The 15,552-nt window shown below is 49.9% G+C and overlaps 2 protein-coding genes across 25 annotated transcripts in view; both read left to right on the top strand.

The window, feature by feature from the left end:
• The window catches only part of GARNL3 (GTPase activating Rap/RanGAP domain like 3), a 148,185-nt gene extending 145,533 nt beyond the window's left edge, over positions 1-2,652 (top strand). For 2 of the 4 annotated variants that reach the window (XM_081281953.1, XM_081281952.1), the window contains exon 30: positions 983-2,652. In XM_081281953.1, the coding sequence (XP_081138079.1) occupies positions 983-1,166 (184 nt within the window). In that variant the 3' untranslated portion in view covers positions 1,167-2,652. The remainder of the gene's footprint in view (positions 1-982) is intronic. The other 2 variants (XM_081281951.1, XM_081281950.1) reach the window with 1 other exon arrangement.
• Positions 2,653-4,484: 1,832 nt separating this feature from the next.
• On the top strand, positions 4,485-15,396 carry SLC2A8 (solute carrier family 2 member 8). Of its 21 annotated transcripts, none has more exons than XR_014020493.1 (11): positions 4,485-4,649; positions 4,722-4,884; positions 5,110-5,316; positions 6,509-6,608; positions 9,320-9,519; positions 10,329-10,475; positions 10,630-10,738; positions 11,409-11,582; positions 12,343-12,420; positions 13,657-13,806; positions 13,918-14,767. XR_014020493.1 is itself a non-coding variant. In XM_081280839.1 (11 exons), the coding sequence occupies exons 1-10, from the start codon at positions 4,594-4,596 to the stop codon at positions 13,792-13,794; spliced, it is 1,440 nt and encodes a 479-aa protein (XP_081136965.1). In that variant the 5' UTR covers positions 4,486-4,593; the 3' UTR covers positions 13,795-13,806; positions 13,918-14,764. The 21 variants fall into 21 exon arrangements, 17 of the variants coding, with proteins under 17 accessions (XP_081136973.1, XP_081136972.1, XP_081136969.1 ...); XM_081280839.1 differs by having other exon boundaries at positions 4,486-4,649; positions 12,275-12,420; positions 13,918-14,764; XM_081280847.1 differs by lacking the exons at positions 13,657-13,806; positions 13,918-14,767 and adding an exon at positions 14,813-15,396.
• Positions 15,397-15,552: the final 156 nt, after the last annotated feature.

Raw genomic sequence — 15,552 nt, 5'->3', positions numbered from 1 at the left:
CTCACTAGTGCTTTAATCCAACACTCAGTGACAAGGCCTCTGCCCCAGGGACTTTGCCCCAGAGAAGTCAACAGTAAACAAATAAGCAAATCATCTCAAATAACGACAAATGCTATAAAGAGATTTTAAATAATATAAGTATTGGGTGGCAAATAGAAGGTCAACTTCTTTTCTAATTTTTTTTCTTTTTAGTTGTATATAGACTTTTATTTCTTTTTATGCGGTGCTGAGGATCAAACCCAGTGCCTCACATGTGCTAGGCAGACACTCCACCACTGAGCCTCAGCCCCAGCCCCTAGAAGGTCAACTTTGACAGGGGGTCAAGGAAGATTTTGGAGGAAATGTCATGGTGCTAGGCTTGGAATGAATGATAAGGAACTAGGGGAACAGTTCCTGTGACTGCAGGGACTTGGGGCAAAGAACCCTGAAGCATGCACAGTGTGGCCAGAGACAGATGGAAAAAATGGACAGGCTGAACATAGAGAACAGGCAGGGGCCGTATGAGGCTGAGCAGGCAGAGCAGGCCCAGGAGCGTTTGTTGAGTCATGCCCTCCTTGAGACACAGAACCAGTTTGGGTCAAATTATTTAAGCAGCTATCAAGAGAGGGTCCTGAGGAGCTGGAGAAAGCAGAGGAAACTGGTTGGCTGGAGACTGGAGCAGCCCAGGCCCTGTACCTCTGCTATGGGTGGAATTTCAGCTTATCCTCAGGCCATTGGAGGATTTGAGGCAGAGTGACATTATCCAGATGTTCACTTCAGAGAGGTGAATGAATAATGCTTCAGCAACAATTCTGTGTCACACCCTGGTCTTTAGTCCTCACAAGCCCCAGAGCTGGGCTATCTGATTCCAAGGCTTGAATTGGGGAGGGGACCCCTGTACTTCCACACCTTTCCCATTGGGATGGGGACAGGGCAGACACTCCAATGAGCCCAGTTCCCTGGTGTTCCCATTGAGTCCTTGACAGTGACTTTTCTTTTCCAGGATCCCATCAGGCTCCTTGGAAAGTCCTTCTACTTCTGAAGTCAATCCCGAGGCGTGTTACCACTCCACAAGCTCTGACCAGGACCCAGTGGCAGAGAGGGAGGGCAGCCCCGTCTTGGTCTGGGGCAGCAGCCCCTTTCAGCTCACAGCTTCCTCAGATGAAGACATTATTGACTTGAAGTAAACAGTCCAAGTCTTGTTGCCATCCTTAGTTTTCTTATGGAGGTTTATACTCTTTAAACAGTTCTAACATCATTTCTCAACAAAATGTGGCTCCAGCCTGTCAGCGATCTATTGGACCAAACTTTCTGCACACTCGGCCAGTTGGGTCACTCTCCAATGTCCGGTGCCATCTTTCTTGACCTTTGTTTCTTTCCGTTCAGGAACCATCAGTTCCTTGTAATAAAGGTGGTAGATTTCATTGAAGTTTTAGATTGAAACTTTGAATAAATCAAAAATGTTCATTCTTATTTACTGCAACTTCTCTTATATTTTATATACTTAGATGGAAAATTATTTTTTCAGTATAGTTTTGATTTATGTCACACAATGTGTTTCTTTTATAAAGAGTAGCCATTGCTTTTTAACTTTATTATAAATAAGTTTTCTTTCTGCACTGTTGGCCCACTGCTTGAGTTCACTGTGATTGGAACCAGCTGTGTTCCTGCCTATAGACTTGAGAAGAGCTGCATGGTTGGATCTCAGAAGCTCCTTCTTCCTCCTTGTGTCTCTTGATAAATAATAAGGCATAGGAACTTGTCAAAGTCTTAAGATTATTCTGTCTGATTTTGTTACTGAGATATAACCAGGTTCTCCCTTGTGATCAAACGAATCCTCAAATTCCCTCCTCTTGTGGGTTTGTCTTGCTCTTTCACATGAACCAAATCATTATCCTTCAGAGGAAGGATACCATGCATCTGCCTTCCAGCTCCTTCCTCAGAGTGAGCCGGAAAAATTGTGGATTGGGCCTAGTGCAAATGAAGTAGGAAATATCAGCCTCAAGTCAGAAGAGAAAGATGGGGAAACTCCAGTTTCATTGATGTTTCCTGTAAAAATTTTAAGCTTTGTGAAGAAGGAAATTTACCTTTGGCTTTGGGTAGCTCAATCCATTTTATTGTATGTCTTCTTGCCTCCATCACCCATGGGAAAAAATTTAATAATTTGCTCTAAATTATTTGTCCCCACGAAAGCAGCTTTGATGAGTCCTACAAGTGTTCTTTTTAAGTGCAAAGGACTGTTGGACAGAACCTCGACCTGACAGATTTTATAGACATTTGGATCTTCTCTCATCATGGGACTGCGGGAAGACTCCCTTCTCTGACTTTTGCACAAACAGTTCAGCACAACACACCCAGGTTGAAAGAGTATGGTTCCTCTTGGCAAGACAGGAAATTCAATCTCCAGCACCGAAAGAAAAGAAAGAGTAATAGTGGTTTTTAGGTGTACTCAGGTGGGGCTTCTTATAACTAGACATGTCTCCTCCTACCCTTTGCAGCATTTAGCATTCCCATTCTTTGTATTTTGTTGCGCCTTTTCATTCATGGATGGGTATAAGAGGAGCCAGGGGGATACAAAATCAATTATATGCTATAGTTTGACACCACCAACAATTTTGTGAATTAGGGTCATTATTCCTGCTTATCAAATAAAGAAATTGAGGTTCAGGAAGAGGCAATGATTTGAATCTGCAAGTTATCTGATCCCAGAGCCCTTGCTCTCACCTCTGCCTTGGGTCAGCTGGAACTGGCTGGTGTTTTTCTTGTTAATTAGTAAGCTTCAAGAGCTTGTATCTGTGTTTTCTGTCATTTTTTTAAAGTTTCTTACATTAAAGCCACCTATGATTTGATAAGAGTCAGATCTGAGGAGTACAGAGAGGACAAGAGGTTGACCCTACTCATCAGGCTGATAGTGCTTTATTTACCTAAAGGGGGTAAAAATAACAACAACAAAAAATGAAAAGTGGGTGAGAGCCTGTTATGGCAACAATGTCTGCACACACATGGGGAGGAAGACTACCAGCCAAAGGAACAGGTGTATGGGGGTCTATGACTCACAGGCTGTCTGGTGCAAGCTGGGCTCCCAGCAGCATCCTGTCTACATAAGCCTCTCTGCTACTGCCCTGTGTTACAAAGTAAAGGGTCTGTGGCCCTCACCCACTTTGCAAACATGGGATGACCACTGTCAAAAGGAACTCATATCTTTTGGGAAATAAATGAGCAGGTGATTACAAAGTAGTTATAAATGCTGCAATCAAGAATTTACAACCCGGGCATGAGATGCTGTGGAAGTTCAGAGGGGCAGTTGCCTATCTTTAGATATAGTGTTGTAATCAAGACTGAAAAATGTTGGTTGCTAGTACAATCAGGTGACTGCAGTGAGTCCAACCACTATCATAAGCATACAGGCCAGCATATGCTGGCATATGTTTAGTCTTTCATATAGTTGTGACCCTGCTCACAACTCTCCTGGAGATTAATTAGCATCCCTAACTCTTAGAGATGAGGATACAGAGACCCAGGGAGGGATCTCTTGCTCCCAAAGCCCTAATTCTTTTCAGAATTACACCAGTACCCCACTGCAGCTGCCTGCACCCAGTGTGTAGGATATGAATTGAGTACAGATGGCAATTGAATACAGAGCCTCACCACCCTCACTGACAGCGATGGCATGATGGGTGCACACGTGGACAAGTTGGTTACTAGAATCCGCAGGGGACTCAAAAATGGGAGGTAGTTAAGATGAAGATTCAAGAGTCAGTGAGGTAAGGGAGAGTAGAGTTCACCATTTAAACCTAGCTCAATCACACATACAGGAATGGGGACCCCCCCCCCCCTGCCTAACACATCCTCAGCAGGAGACCCTACCGGCTTTGTATCCGCTGCACGGGGTGGAGATGGGTTACCGCGCCCAGGACTAGCTACGCCTCAGCCCCTAGTACCCCAGCAGAAGCGCCGGGCCAGTCTCGGCCCTTAGTCAATGGGGCAGAGTTGGGTCAGGCGACTCCAGCCCAGGTCCAGGGCAAAGGTTAACACTAAGCAGGTACTGCAGACCTGACCTTGGAAGACAGTCACAGCTGCCTGGAGCTGGGGTTTCAAATTTGGGCCCCGTCTGTGTGCTCCGCCTATGTCCCTCTCCTACTTGAAAATCACTGAGAGGCGGCTTCGGGCAAAAGCGGGAGGAAAAAAAAGAAAGAAAGAAAAGAAATCCTCGCCCTCCACCCTCATTGGCCAACTTTTTTCTGAGGTAGCTTTTTTTTTTATGGTCCCACCTCCAGACTCGCACCACACTCCAATTGGACGGTTGTGCACTCGGCGGACGCAAACTCCGCCCTCCACCTCTACTTAAGTCAGTCCTCCCGAGGGGCGGCTCTAGGGCGCTTGGCCCGCCCACCCTGTGCTTCCAGTGGTCGACTCTGACCTGAGGGGCGGGTGCTAGCGCAGATGCTAACCCCGCTTTTGCGTTTCCATTGGCTAATACTGGTTCAGATTCCGCCTCAGCACCGCCCGCCGTCGCCCATTGGCCCGCTCTGACGGGAGAAGTCTGAGGCCGCACTCGCGGGTCCCGTGGCGGTTCGGGCGTCAAGGCCAGCTGGGCAAGCGTTGGTCGCCGACATGACGCCTGAGAACTCGGAAGAGTCCCATCCGCTCCTGAGGCCGCCGGGCGGCGGGTGAGCGGCAGGGGACGTGGCCTTGCCCTCCCACTCTGCCGGCTCCTCTCACCCTTCGCCCTGTCTCCGTAGCTCTCCCTGCGGCCGCCGCGTCTTCCTCGCCGCCTTCGCCGCTGCCCTGGGCCCCCTCAGCTTCGGCTTCGCGCTCGGCTACAGCTCCCCGGCCATCCCGAGCCTGAGGCGCTCCGTGCCCCCGGCCCCGCACCTCGACGACAGGACCGCCTCCTGGTTCGGGGTGAGGCCGGGGCTCACGCCAGCCCACCTGGGACCCCCGCGTCCACCCGCTCCCCTTCCCCTCCGCCGCATGCATCTTGTCGGCCCTACCCAGAGTCTCCCGGTCCCCGACCACCAGCCCGGGACCCCAACTGCCTTTCTTCTGAGGCTGCAGGGCGTGGGGCGGAGGGCGAGCGTGGACTGCCGTCCCTGGCCCCTCCTCAGCCCGCGGTCGCCTCGCCCCCAGGCCATCGTGACCCTGGGCGCCGCGGCGGGGGGCGTCCTGGGCGGCTGGCTCGTGGACCGCGCCGGGCGCAAACTCAGCCTCCTGTTCTGCACGGTGCCCTTTGTGGCCGGCTTTGCCGTCATCACTGCGGCCCAGGACGTGTGGATGCTGCTCGGGGGCCGCCTCCTCACGGGCCTGGCCTGCGGCGTCGCCTCACTAGTGGCCCCGGTGAGTGTCTTCCTGGATGGGGTCCCAAGCCCCGGTGCCTACAGGTATTACCTCCCCAACCTTCACCACGCCCTGGGAAGGAGGGCCCCCGCCAGATGAAACTGCCTCAGAAAGGCGAAGTCCTCTGCCCAGGGGGGCCCCGGCTAGTCAGCTGGATGGATTGCTGGAACCCAGGGACCCAGTTGTGCCTCTTTTGCCCCCCACCTCATAACAAGGTGGTACCTGTGGATGGTCAACAGAGCCCCAGGTTAAGGCTAAATTCCCCCTACAGGTTTGTTCCTGGAACAAAGGCTGCTGGTTTCTACGTTCCCTTGTCTTCTCACAGGTCTCCTTCCCCAGCCTCTCTCACCCTCCCCTGACCCAGAGCTGCTCACTTTGCACCCCTGACACCTGGGTCACTTACCTGGGCAAAGCATCTCTCTGGGCCTCTTTCCTTCCCTATAGTGGGGTTCATGGCATTACTCATGAGGTGGCTGTAAGGATTGGGCAAACTGCACCTGAAGCCCCTGGCCATGGCATGATCCTGTAGGGACATGGACTCTGGTGTGATTGCTGGGTGACCAGTGGACTGCTGCTGGCCAAGGCTTGGATAACCACTCATTCATCCCTCACCCTGCTGGAAGTTGAAAGAAGCTTCTCAGGGCTCTCCCTGGTCATACCCATATGCCTCTCATTTCACCCACCTGCTAGCAGGCGGTCAGGAGCTAGGGAGGAAGTGAATATGGTTTTTGGTTTTCATTTTTACTGGGCAAAAAACAGCTGTCTTAGTTATGGGCATAAGGCATGGGATAACTTAGAAGTGTGGGCTGCGCCTTGGTGGCCCCTGCGCCTAAAAGGAGAGAGCATCTTGTAGCAGTTGAGTTGGGGAATTGATGTACTTAATGGCAAAAGGCCCCTTCAGCTGTCAAGAGCACCTGGAGCTGGTTAGCAAGGCAGAAGCTTGGGTCCCACCAGACCAACTGCCTCAAAGTCTGCATTTTATAATGGGTATTTGTGCACATTAAGTGAACATTTGGGAAGCTCTGTGCCTATACCTCTCCCTCATCTTCAGAAGAGCACTGGGCCTTGGTTTCCTGGGCAGGGCTCTGCTGACCTAGAGCAATGCAGAGTCTCCTCAGCTTTTAGTGACAGAGGACTTTCAGTTTTAAGAACACTTGGACCTTGAGTAAAGTCTTGTCTTAATCATTGGCAGATTTATATCTCTGAAATTTCCTACCCAGCGGTCCGGGGACTGCTTGGCTCCTGTGTGCAGCTGATGGTCGTCATAGGCATCCTCTTGGCCTACCTGGCAGGTAGTTTGCATGATCTGTTTTGATTCCTGTTAATGGCTATGTGGCCATTTTACAAATGTGGAAACTGAGGTTCATGGTGGGCAGGGGTTGCCTGGGGTCACACAGCCAATGGCCAAGATGCCAGGTTCCAGTCTTACCCCTTGGGACCTTGGGATATGTAGGTCTTATGACTAAGTTCAGTGGAGGCTCTGGCTCGTTTTAGAGAAGGTGGTGTTCTCATCTTCTCAAAAGCCTACTTTGGTGGTCTGAGTAGGGTTAGGCACAAACCAGAGGATTCCAGGGGTGGGAGGGGCACTGCAACAATTTTCATGGTGAGTCTCCGTCAGCATATCAATGTCAGCAAAGTGCAGTATTAGGAAGGCTGGTCCTCAGTACCCCAGGGGCCACAGCTGTGCTAGCCTGAGAAAGGTTCAGGAAGATACATGGCCTCATTAGAAACAGGGTAGAAAGAAGGAAGTCTTCAAACTGAACAGTCCTAGATATTGGATGATCTTTGCCACCTGCTGTGTGACCTTGACCAAGTCTCATTGCCCCTAGGAGCCTCAGTTTCCCTGTCTTTAAATGGATATAACCCCACCTAGTCTATTAGATGACACACGAAAATTACCTGGCAGCAGGTCCCAAATGAGAATAGTAGAGGGATGGCTTAAGAACCATGAGGTCCTTGAGGGTCCATGCGGGTCCTTGAGGGTCCATGCGGGTCCTTGAGGGCCTGATGGGCCTGAGGGATGCACCATCTGGGTCTTGAGAATAGATGACAGATATGTCTTTGCTCTTTCATTTTTAACCCAATGACCACCCTGACTAATTCAGAATCCTGCCAGCAGTCTGGTTGCCTTGGGAGCCCTAAAACAAGCCAGAGCCTCTACTGTGCATAGACACTGACATTCCTAGTTTGGGGGGACAGATCCTCTGTGTCCATCTGCCCACGGCATTACCTCTGGTTCATCTTCATCTGGACTTACTGCTGCTTCTGCTTTTCATTGATCATTTTCTGTGAGTTTTGATTTACTGGTGTGAGTTAATCATTAACCACAAAGTGTCATGGGGACAATAATGCCTCAATAACTAGACTTTGTGGAACCTCTATAATTTATCTGCACCTTATTGCTAAAGCAAATACATATGTATGCCCCACCCCCACCCCCTGCATGCAGAAGAAAGGTGTTTCATGCCATCACTGCTTTGAACTTAAGAAAAATTAAAAATTAGACAATACCCTAAATTCATTTCTGGCCCCTTTATCAGAGAACCCTTGGGCTTTGTTTAAATGTCGATAAATCTGCATTTATACTGTTCTTCCTATAACCCATCTACTTCAAGGAATCAAAATCCTACCACCTCTTTAGTTGTGCTCATACTTTGATAACTCATTCAATTGATTCACCGCTCAAGAAGTACCAGAAGGGAGAGAGCCTGCTCAGTGAAAAGTCTCCCCATTGTGTCCTGGTTCCTCCCTGCAGAAGCCAGTATGGCGTGTTTCTTGGTGACCTCCAGAGATTGTGTGTGTTTATGAGAAATGTGCACATTTATTCTCCCACCCCCTTGACACTAATGGTGCTGTGTCATACCGAGGCCATAAAGAACCAGCACCTCATTCTGTTTTGTGGCTACAGTCATGCATCACTTAACAGAGACTTAAAAACTGCATTGTTAGGCTGTATTGTCTCTGTGTAAACATACTAGAGTGTATTCCCACAATCCTAGATGGTCTTGGCCAATCACTGGGTATGGCCTCTTGACACAGTCCAAAGGTATGGTAAGCACAGGATGTATGAGGCTGCTGCCCTATAATAGCACTCTGTTCTACAGCAAGAATTTTTTTAGTGGCGTGGCTGGGGGAGGTGATATACCAGGGATTGAACTCGGGGGCACTTGACTGAGACACATCCTCAGCCCTATTTTGTATTTTATTTAGAGACAGTGTCTCACTGAGTTGCTTAGCACCTTGCTTTTGCTGAGGCTGGCTTTGAACTCGCGATCCTTCTGTCTCAGCCTCCCGAGCCACTGGAATTACAGGCATGTGCCACCGTGCCCAGCAAGATTTTTTTTTTTTAAGTAGGAGTATACTCTAAAATTTTCAAAGTATAGTGTGACAAATCATAAACCCAAACCAACCATTTCTTATCAAGTATTGTGTAGTGTGCATAACTGTATGTACTGTACCTTTGTACAGCTGACAATGCAGTGTTTACAGCAGCATCACCACAGACGTGACCATAGGATATTCCCATGACTGCATCACTAGGCAACAGGAAGTTTTCAGCTCCATTATAATCTATGGGACCACCTCATACATGCAGTCTGTCATTCACCAAACATCATGATATAGCGTGGGACTATTTCACTGAGGAGATGTAGAATGTACATATCAATGACCTACCACCATTGCCCCAAATGCCATAGCTAGCCCATGATGTTTGCATTTATGAACAACAAGAATAGCAATATCGGGCTGAGACTGTAGCTCAGTGGTAGAGCGCTTGCGGAGCATGCATGAGGCACTGGGTTTGATCCTCGGCACCACATAAAAATAAACAAAGGCATTCTACCTATCTACAACTACCAAAAAAAAAAAAAAAAGAATGGCAATATCAGTAATGAACATGACCCACAGAGTAGCAAGATTCCCACTTTATAGCTGAGTATCAGGTTGGCAAGTGGGGGATGCAGGTTGCCTTGCTCTGGCTCTGATGTCTGCACCCCACCAGGCCGAGTCCTGGAGTGGCGCTGGCTGGCTGTGCTGGGCTGCGTGCCCCCCTCTTTTATGCTGCTGCTTATGTGCTGCATGCCAGAGACCCCACGCTTTCTCCTGACTCAGCACAAGCGCCAGGAGGCCATGGCTGCCCTGCAGTTCCTGTGGGGCTCCGAACAGGGCTGGGAAGAGCCCTCTGTGGAGTCTGAGCACCAGGTGAGTGGCTGGAAGGTGGGTTTAGGGAAACAGACTGTACCAAAGGCCACACACCTACAAGGGGTGCCTGTCTGCCCTTAGTGAGGACCAGTGCTGTTCTTTCTTTGGGTAGGCCCGCACCCCACTTAGCTGGGCCCTAACCTTAGGTCACTGGAGATTCCTCTTGTATGTGTGTGTTTGCTGGCCTTGTGCATGGAAAGCAAGCACTGTACCATTGAGGAACTACATTCCCAGCCCCTGAATCCCAGCTGGATTCTTAGCGTCCCAAGAAGAAAAAGGCCAGAGGAAATTACAGATGCAGAATTGAGGACTTGGATTTAACCAGGGAGTTGTAGGGTGGGGGAGAAGATTAAGAGTCTGGGCTTTAGCGTCAGATAGACTCTGCCACTTCTGGGTTGTGACTTTCCCGTCTGAGACTTGATTTCTTCATCTGTAAAATGGGTGTCTTGGGACAGTGCCTCATTGTGCTGAGGATTCCGTGCAACGGGCCATGGGAGGTGCTCAGCCAGGGCCAGGCCCAAGGTGAGCACTGGGTACTTTGAAGGTGGTTGGGACTCAAGAAACTAGTGTTCTTTGCCCAAGTACCAGAATCTCTTTGTGACTCCTCCAACCATTCAGGAAGAGCTGTGGGAGGTAAGGACCATTTCATTTCACAAATGCGGGGGCTTGTCTCTGCACCTGCCCTGAGGCCCCAGATGAGGCAGGAAAGGAAGCTGAGGCTCACTCCTCTCCAGCAAGCCTTAGGATGGTAGGTTCCAGGAGGACCCTTGGGACAGGGTGGAGGAGCACTGGTGGCTCCTGTCCTCAAGCAGGTTTTTCAGCTGGCCCTCCTGAGACACCCTGGCATCTACAAGCCCTTCCTCATTGGCATTTCACTGATGGCCTTCCAGCAGCTGTCAGGGATCAACGCCGTCATGTTCTATGCAGAGACCATTTTTGAGGAGGCCAAGTTCAAGGTAAGAAGCCTCTGCCCGACCTACTTTATCCAGATGCCACATGGATGGGGCTGCCTCCTCAAGTCCAGGGCCTCATCACCTGGCATAGGACTGCAGAGGGAGGTACCCATCTCTGGCTGGCACACTGTCCAGCCTCGTCCTCCATCCCCTCCAGGACAGCAGTCTGGCCTCAGTCATCATGGGCACCATCCAGGTGCTGTTCACAGCCGTGGCAGCCCTCATCATGGACAGAGCTGGGCGGAGACTACTCCTGGCCTTGTCAGGTGAGGACTTTGCTCTGTGTATACAGGGTGCCCTGGCCAGGATCCCTTCACCATTGCTGGAAAGCCCTTGCCCTGGCCAACAGGTCTGAATGCCACTGAGCATTGATGAAGAGAGACTGTGACAGACCAGGCTGTGATTTGGCAGCTCTTCACTGAGCTACAGGTTCTTTGACAAATCTACAAAAAGACACCATCATGGTCCCAGCTCACACTGGAGAAACTGAGGGCTGAGAGGTCAGAATGACCCAGAAGCTGTGGTCCTTTTGGGCAAGTGACTTTCCCTCTCTGAGCCTCTGTGAAATGTGGGTAATGGCATTGCCTCCCTCAAGGCTCCTGGGCAGATCAGAGAAAATCTACATGTGTGAGGACCTGAGCGCAAGCCTACCCGTGGACACTTGGTGTCCACTGGCCATTGCAAAGATCACTGTTTGGGTGGTATTAAAATGCCGCCATCATTACTGTTGCTGCTTTCACAGGCCAGAGAGTGTCTGCTTAGGAACCTCTCAGAATTTACTGAGGTCCAGGGTCTAAGGCAGGGTGGCAGGGTGCTATCCAGTCAGTGCTTCTGGAGCCAAGGTGCCCGAGTGCCCAGCTGGCTGCTCTGAGGAAATAGGTCTGCCTTCTCGCCATTTTCCCGAGTACCTTGCCTGTTCCTGCCTTCTGCCTGCAGGTATGGTCATGGTGTTCAGCACAAGTGCCTTTGGCACCTACTTCAAGCTGACCCAGGATGGCTCCAACAACTCCTCACACATGGACCTCCTGGTGCCTGTGTCTGCAGAGCCTGTTGATACCAATGTGGGGTTGGCCTGGTTGGCCGTGGGCAGCATGTGTCTATTCATCGCTGGTGAGAGGGGCCCCGTGGGAGGCTGGGTGAGGGCCACTGTCCCCATGCCTGTGCTGCCAGGTTCCTACAGCTGCCAGCAAGTCCAGTCTTACCTAGCCTTACCTCTCTGTCTGAAGCTCTGACCATGTGCCAGGCATTGAACTAAGCCCTCTGTGTCCCTTTCACTTAATCCCCATAACAACCCTGTGAGTAGGCCCCATCTCTGTCCCATCTTATTTCTTTTTTAAAAAAAAAAATATTTATTTTTTAGTTGCAGGTGGACACAATATATTTATTTTATTTTTATGTGGTGCCTAGGATCGAACCCAGGGCCTCACACATGCTAGACGAGCACTCTACCTCAGAGCCACAACCCCAGCCCCCATCTTATTTCTTTTAATTTTTTTTTTAGTTGTAGTTGGACATAATACCTTTATTTTATTTATTTATTTTTATGTGGTGCTGAGTATCAAACCCAGTGCCTTGCATGTTCTAGGCGAGTGCTCTACCACTGAGCAACAACCCCAGCCCCTCTCTGTCCCATCTTATAGATACCAGGCCTCATGCCTAAGAAAGGAAGTAACTGGCCCAAGACCTCACAGCAGGAAGGCAGAGAGCTAGAGGACCCAGGATTCCAGGACCCTTCATTCCCACAGGTTGGGAGGCTGGGGCTCCTTGACTCTGTGGGCTCTGATGCTATCTTGCTCCCACAGGCTTTGCAATAGGCTGGGGGCCCATCCCCTGGCTCCTCATGTCTGAGATCTTTCCTCTGCATGTTAAGGGCGTGGCCACTGGAGTTTGTGTCCTCACCAACTGGCTTATGGCCTTTCTGGTGACAAAAGAGTTCAACAACCTCATGGTGAGTGCAGGCCTAGGCCTCCCCTTCATGCAATTTGTTGCAAAAGACTCAGGGTCAGTGGCCTCATGTGCAGGCTGAGGCCTCCCTGTACCTGGGACACCAGCAGTCTTAGCCAGGGGTGCAGTGGAGACGGATGGACTGGCAGTCAAGGAACCCAGGGTATGATCCAGAAGTCTCCAGTCTGCCTTGGCAGAAGGACAGTTCATGAACATTGGGAACAGAGGCCAAGAACTCATGATCTGTGTAGAAAGAGTTCCAGGCCTGGGCTCCAGTACCACCCTGGCCAAGTCCATGCTGTTACCTCTGAACCATCTTCCTTGGCTGAAAATACCTTCCTCTTAAAGTTGATGGGAGAATTGATTCAATTCAACATTTTTCCTCTTCCTTGTAGACTGACAGATGTGCCCCGCAGTTCCCCAGCCAACAGAGAGACTCTGGAGCAAATAATCAAGTCATTTGTTCAGTCATTCATTCTCTCCAGGTCCCCTGACATGTACCATGTCCCAGCCTTTTGAAGGCACCAGAAACAACAATGGCTGAAAAGGACAGGTCCCTTTTTATGGCATGGCCAGGAAGGTGATGGGTGGTGATGGAAAGCCAGACTGGGGCGTAGGGAGGCAAGTCGGTGACAGGCGTGGACACTCAAGGTAGCCTGGAGTCTTCACCAAGCCTGGGTTCATTCAGGCAGGGCTGCCCTAGGAAGCACATTAGGAAGGCCATGGCAGAGGCCTGGGGTGGGACTTACTCACTGGATGTTCAAGAGGATGGACAGAAAAGGAGGGGGAGAGAGAGAAGCCAGGAAGGAAGTGATAAAGGATATAATAATGACTCAAATGTGTCTGCTGTCTAAGAGACCAAGAGAAGGGTCTTGAGGAGGAGGAGGGGTTTCCAAGTGCCAGAGGATAAGGAGCTGAGAAAGGAAGAGACTCTGGTCTGGCACTGAAAGGTCACAGACTCTGACCAAAGAGACCCTTGTCACTTAAGAGGTGATTTCTGGCTTCTTTCTTGGGCCCATACCTCCCTCCATGCCAATGGGCCCTCTATGTCCCCAGTGTTCCTGGGGCCATGCTCTCTCATTCCCACTGCACCATGAAAAGAGAGCTCACTGGGGCCAGGAGACACATAGGCAGGGCATCAGTAGGCAGGCCTTGGGGCAGGATAGTGTCCAGACTGCAGGGAGGGAGTGAGATCCTAATTTACGGCCACGTGCACCTGTGGCCCTTCCTTTTTCTACAGGAAGTCCTCAGGCCATACGGAGCCTTCTGGCTTGCCTCTGCCTTCTGCATCTTCAGTGTCCTTTTCACTTTGTTTTGGGTCCCTGAAACCAAAGGAAAGACTTTGGAACAAATCACAGCTCATTTTGAGGGGCGATGACAGCCCCTTTCTGTGAGTGGTGGCCCCTCCTAGCTGGGCTGGCTTTGGGCTTTAGAGGGAGTGGAGCAGCCTGTGACTCTAAGCTGGACCTCAGCCTGAGCCTGGAACCCCTGACTGTCCCAGGCCCAGGGAAGCTGGCACCCAGGACCAGAGCCCCTGGAGCCTGGGTTTCCAGGGCCCTCCTTCCCATCCAGTTCTCATGGCCCAGCTCCCCAGGCTGGGAGGTTCGCCAGCCTCTGGGTCCAGTTTCTGCTGCTGCTCTGTGGGCTCAGGAACATCTGAGGAGGTCTTCAGGCCTGTGGTCAGCCCTTCATACACAAGTCTCCATGGTACTAAAGCAGCAAGAGAAGAGGAGGGCCCTCTCAGCTTCTGTTTTCCGTGGAAGATGCTTTTGGAGGTTGGGTCCAAGCATCTGCTTGCTCTTCTCACTGAGCTGCATTATCAGGAAGGACTGTCTGCCAAATAAAAATTTGACACAAATCAGGTCATGACCTCTGCATGAGCCCAGTTTGATGAGGGCTGCCATTACTTACATAAACCAAGCCCTCGGACCTGCCCAAAACATCCTGTGTATTCACCTGTTTGGGTCAGCCACCCAGACTCTTGTCACTTAAGAGGTGATTTCTGGCTTCTTTCTTGGGCACAGTGTCTTTGGTCATTAGCCATCAAATCCTGTTGAATTTGAAAAAAAGTTCTCCTTGACTTTAATGGACCCAAAAATCTTGTTACAAGTGACTTGTATTATTCATTGTCTAAGTAATGCATGTTTATTGCAGGAAACATATTTACTTAATATAAATTATTTTATAGTAGTTAACCATCTGCTAGGTATTGTTCTAAGCATTTTACAAATATTAACTTATTTATTTAGATAAATAAAATATTCACAGTTGCCCCTTTCCAAAGATAACCTGTTAAGATTTTAGTTCACATCTTGAAAACTCTCTCCTGGTACTCATGCTCTCTGTTGTCACTAAACCATTCTTTTCATTGCACCACTTCTCTGTCTACCTTCCAGGTGCCATGGCTCAAGCATGTGTAAGCCTGGGCATCTCCCAGTAAGTCCTGTAATAAGCCAGAGGACAGAAGCCTTTTCGAGGGGAATAGAAGGTCATTGTGTGCAGGCAGAAGGGTGGAAGGGCAAGACTCCAGGGTCAGTTTCCAGAAGATGCCAAGGCAGTGACTCTATTTTCAGTGATGTGTGTGAAGCAAGGCATAAGAACATGGATTTCTGTCTGCTGTGGCAAGATCCAAAAACCCCTGGAGCCTTTCAGAAGGAGTCGCACATGTGGGCAAGAACACCTTCTGCACCAACACCTACTGTCTACATTTGCATTCCCAATACCTACAGTGGTTAGTTGGGCTACAACTAGATTGATTGTTCTCTGAATCTCAGGGCAGTAACAGTAGTACAGGTTGAGAACTAGCCCATGATGTTTGCATTTATGAACAACAAGAATAGCAATATCGGGCTGAAACTGTAGCTCAGTGGTAGAGCTACTGAGATCTGAAATCCAAGACTTTGGAGACGCCAACATGACACAGACATCATGGCACACACCTATAATCCCAGTTACTCAGGAGACAGAGGCAAGAGGATTTCAAGTTCTAGGCAAGCCTGGGCAACTTAGACCCTGTCTCAAAGTAGAAATAAAAAGGGCTGGGGGTGTAGCTGTAGGGAAGGGAGGAGCTGCATGTAAGGCCAATGTGAGATCCCCAGAGTGCCTCATAAAGGGACATTTGAAATCTTTACGCACT

The sequence above is a fragment of the Spermophilus citellus genome, assembly GCF_964194105.1.
Source record: "Spermophilus citellus genome assembly, chromosome: 2".
In the NCBI taxonomy this organism is placed as follows: Eukaryota; Metazoa; Chordata; class Mammalia; order Rodentia; family Sciuridae; genus Spermophilus; species Spermophilus citellus.
Note: the sequence above shows the minus strand (reverse complement) of the source record. Positions and strands in the feature narration are given on the sequence as shown.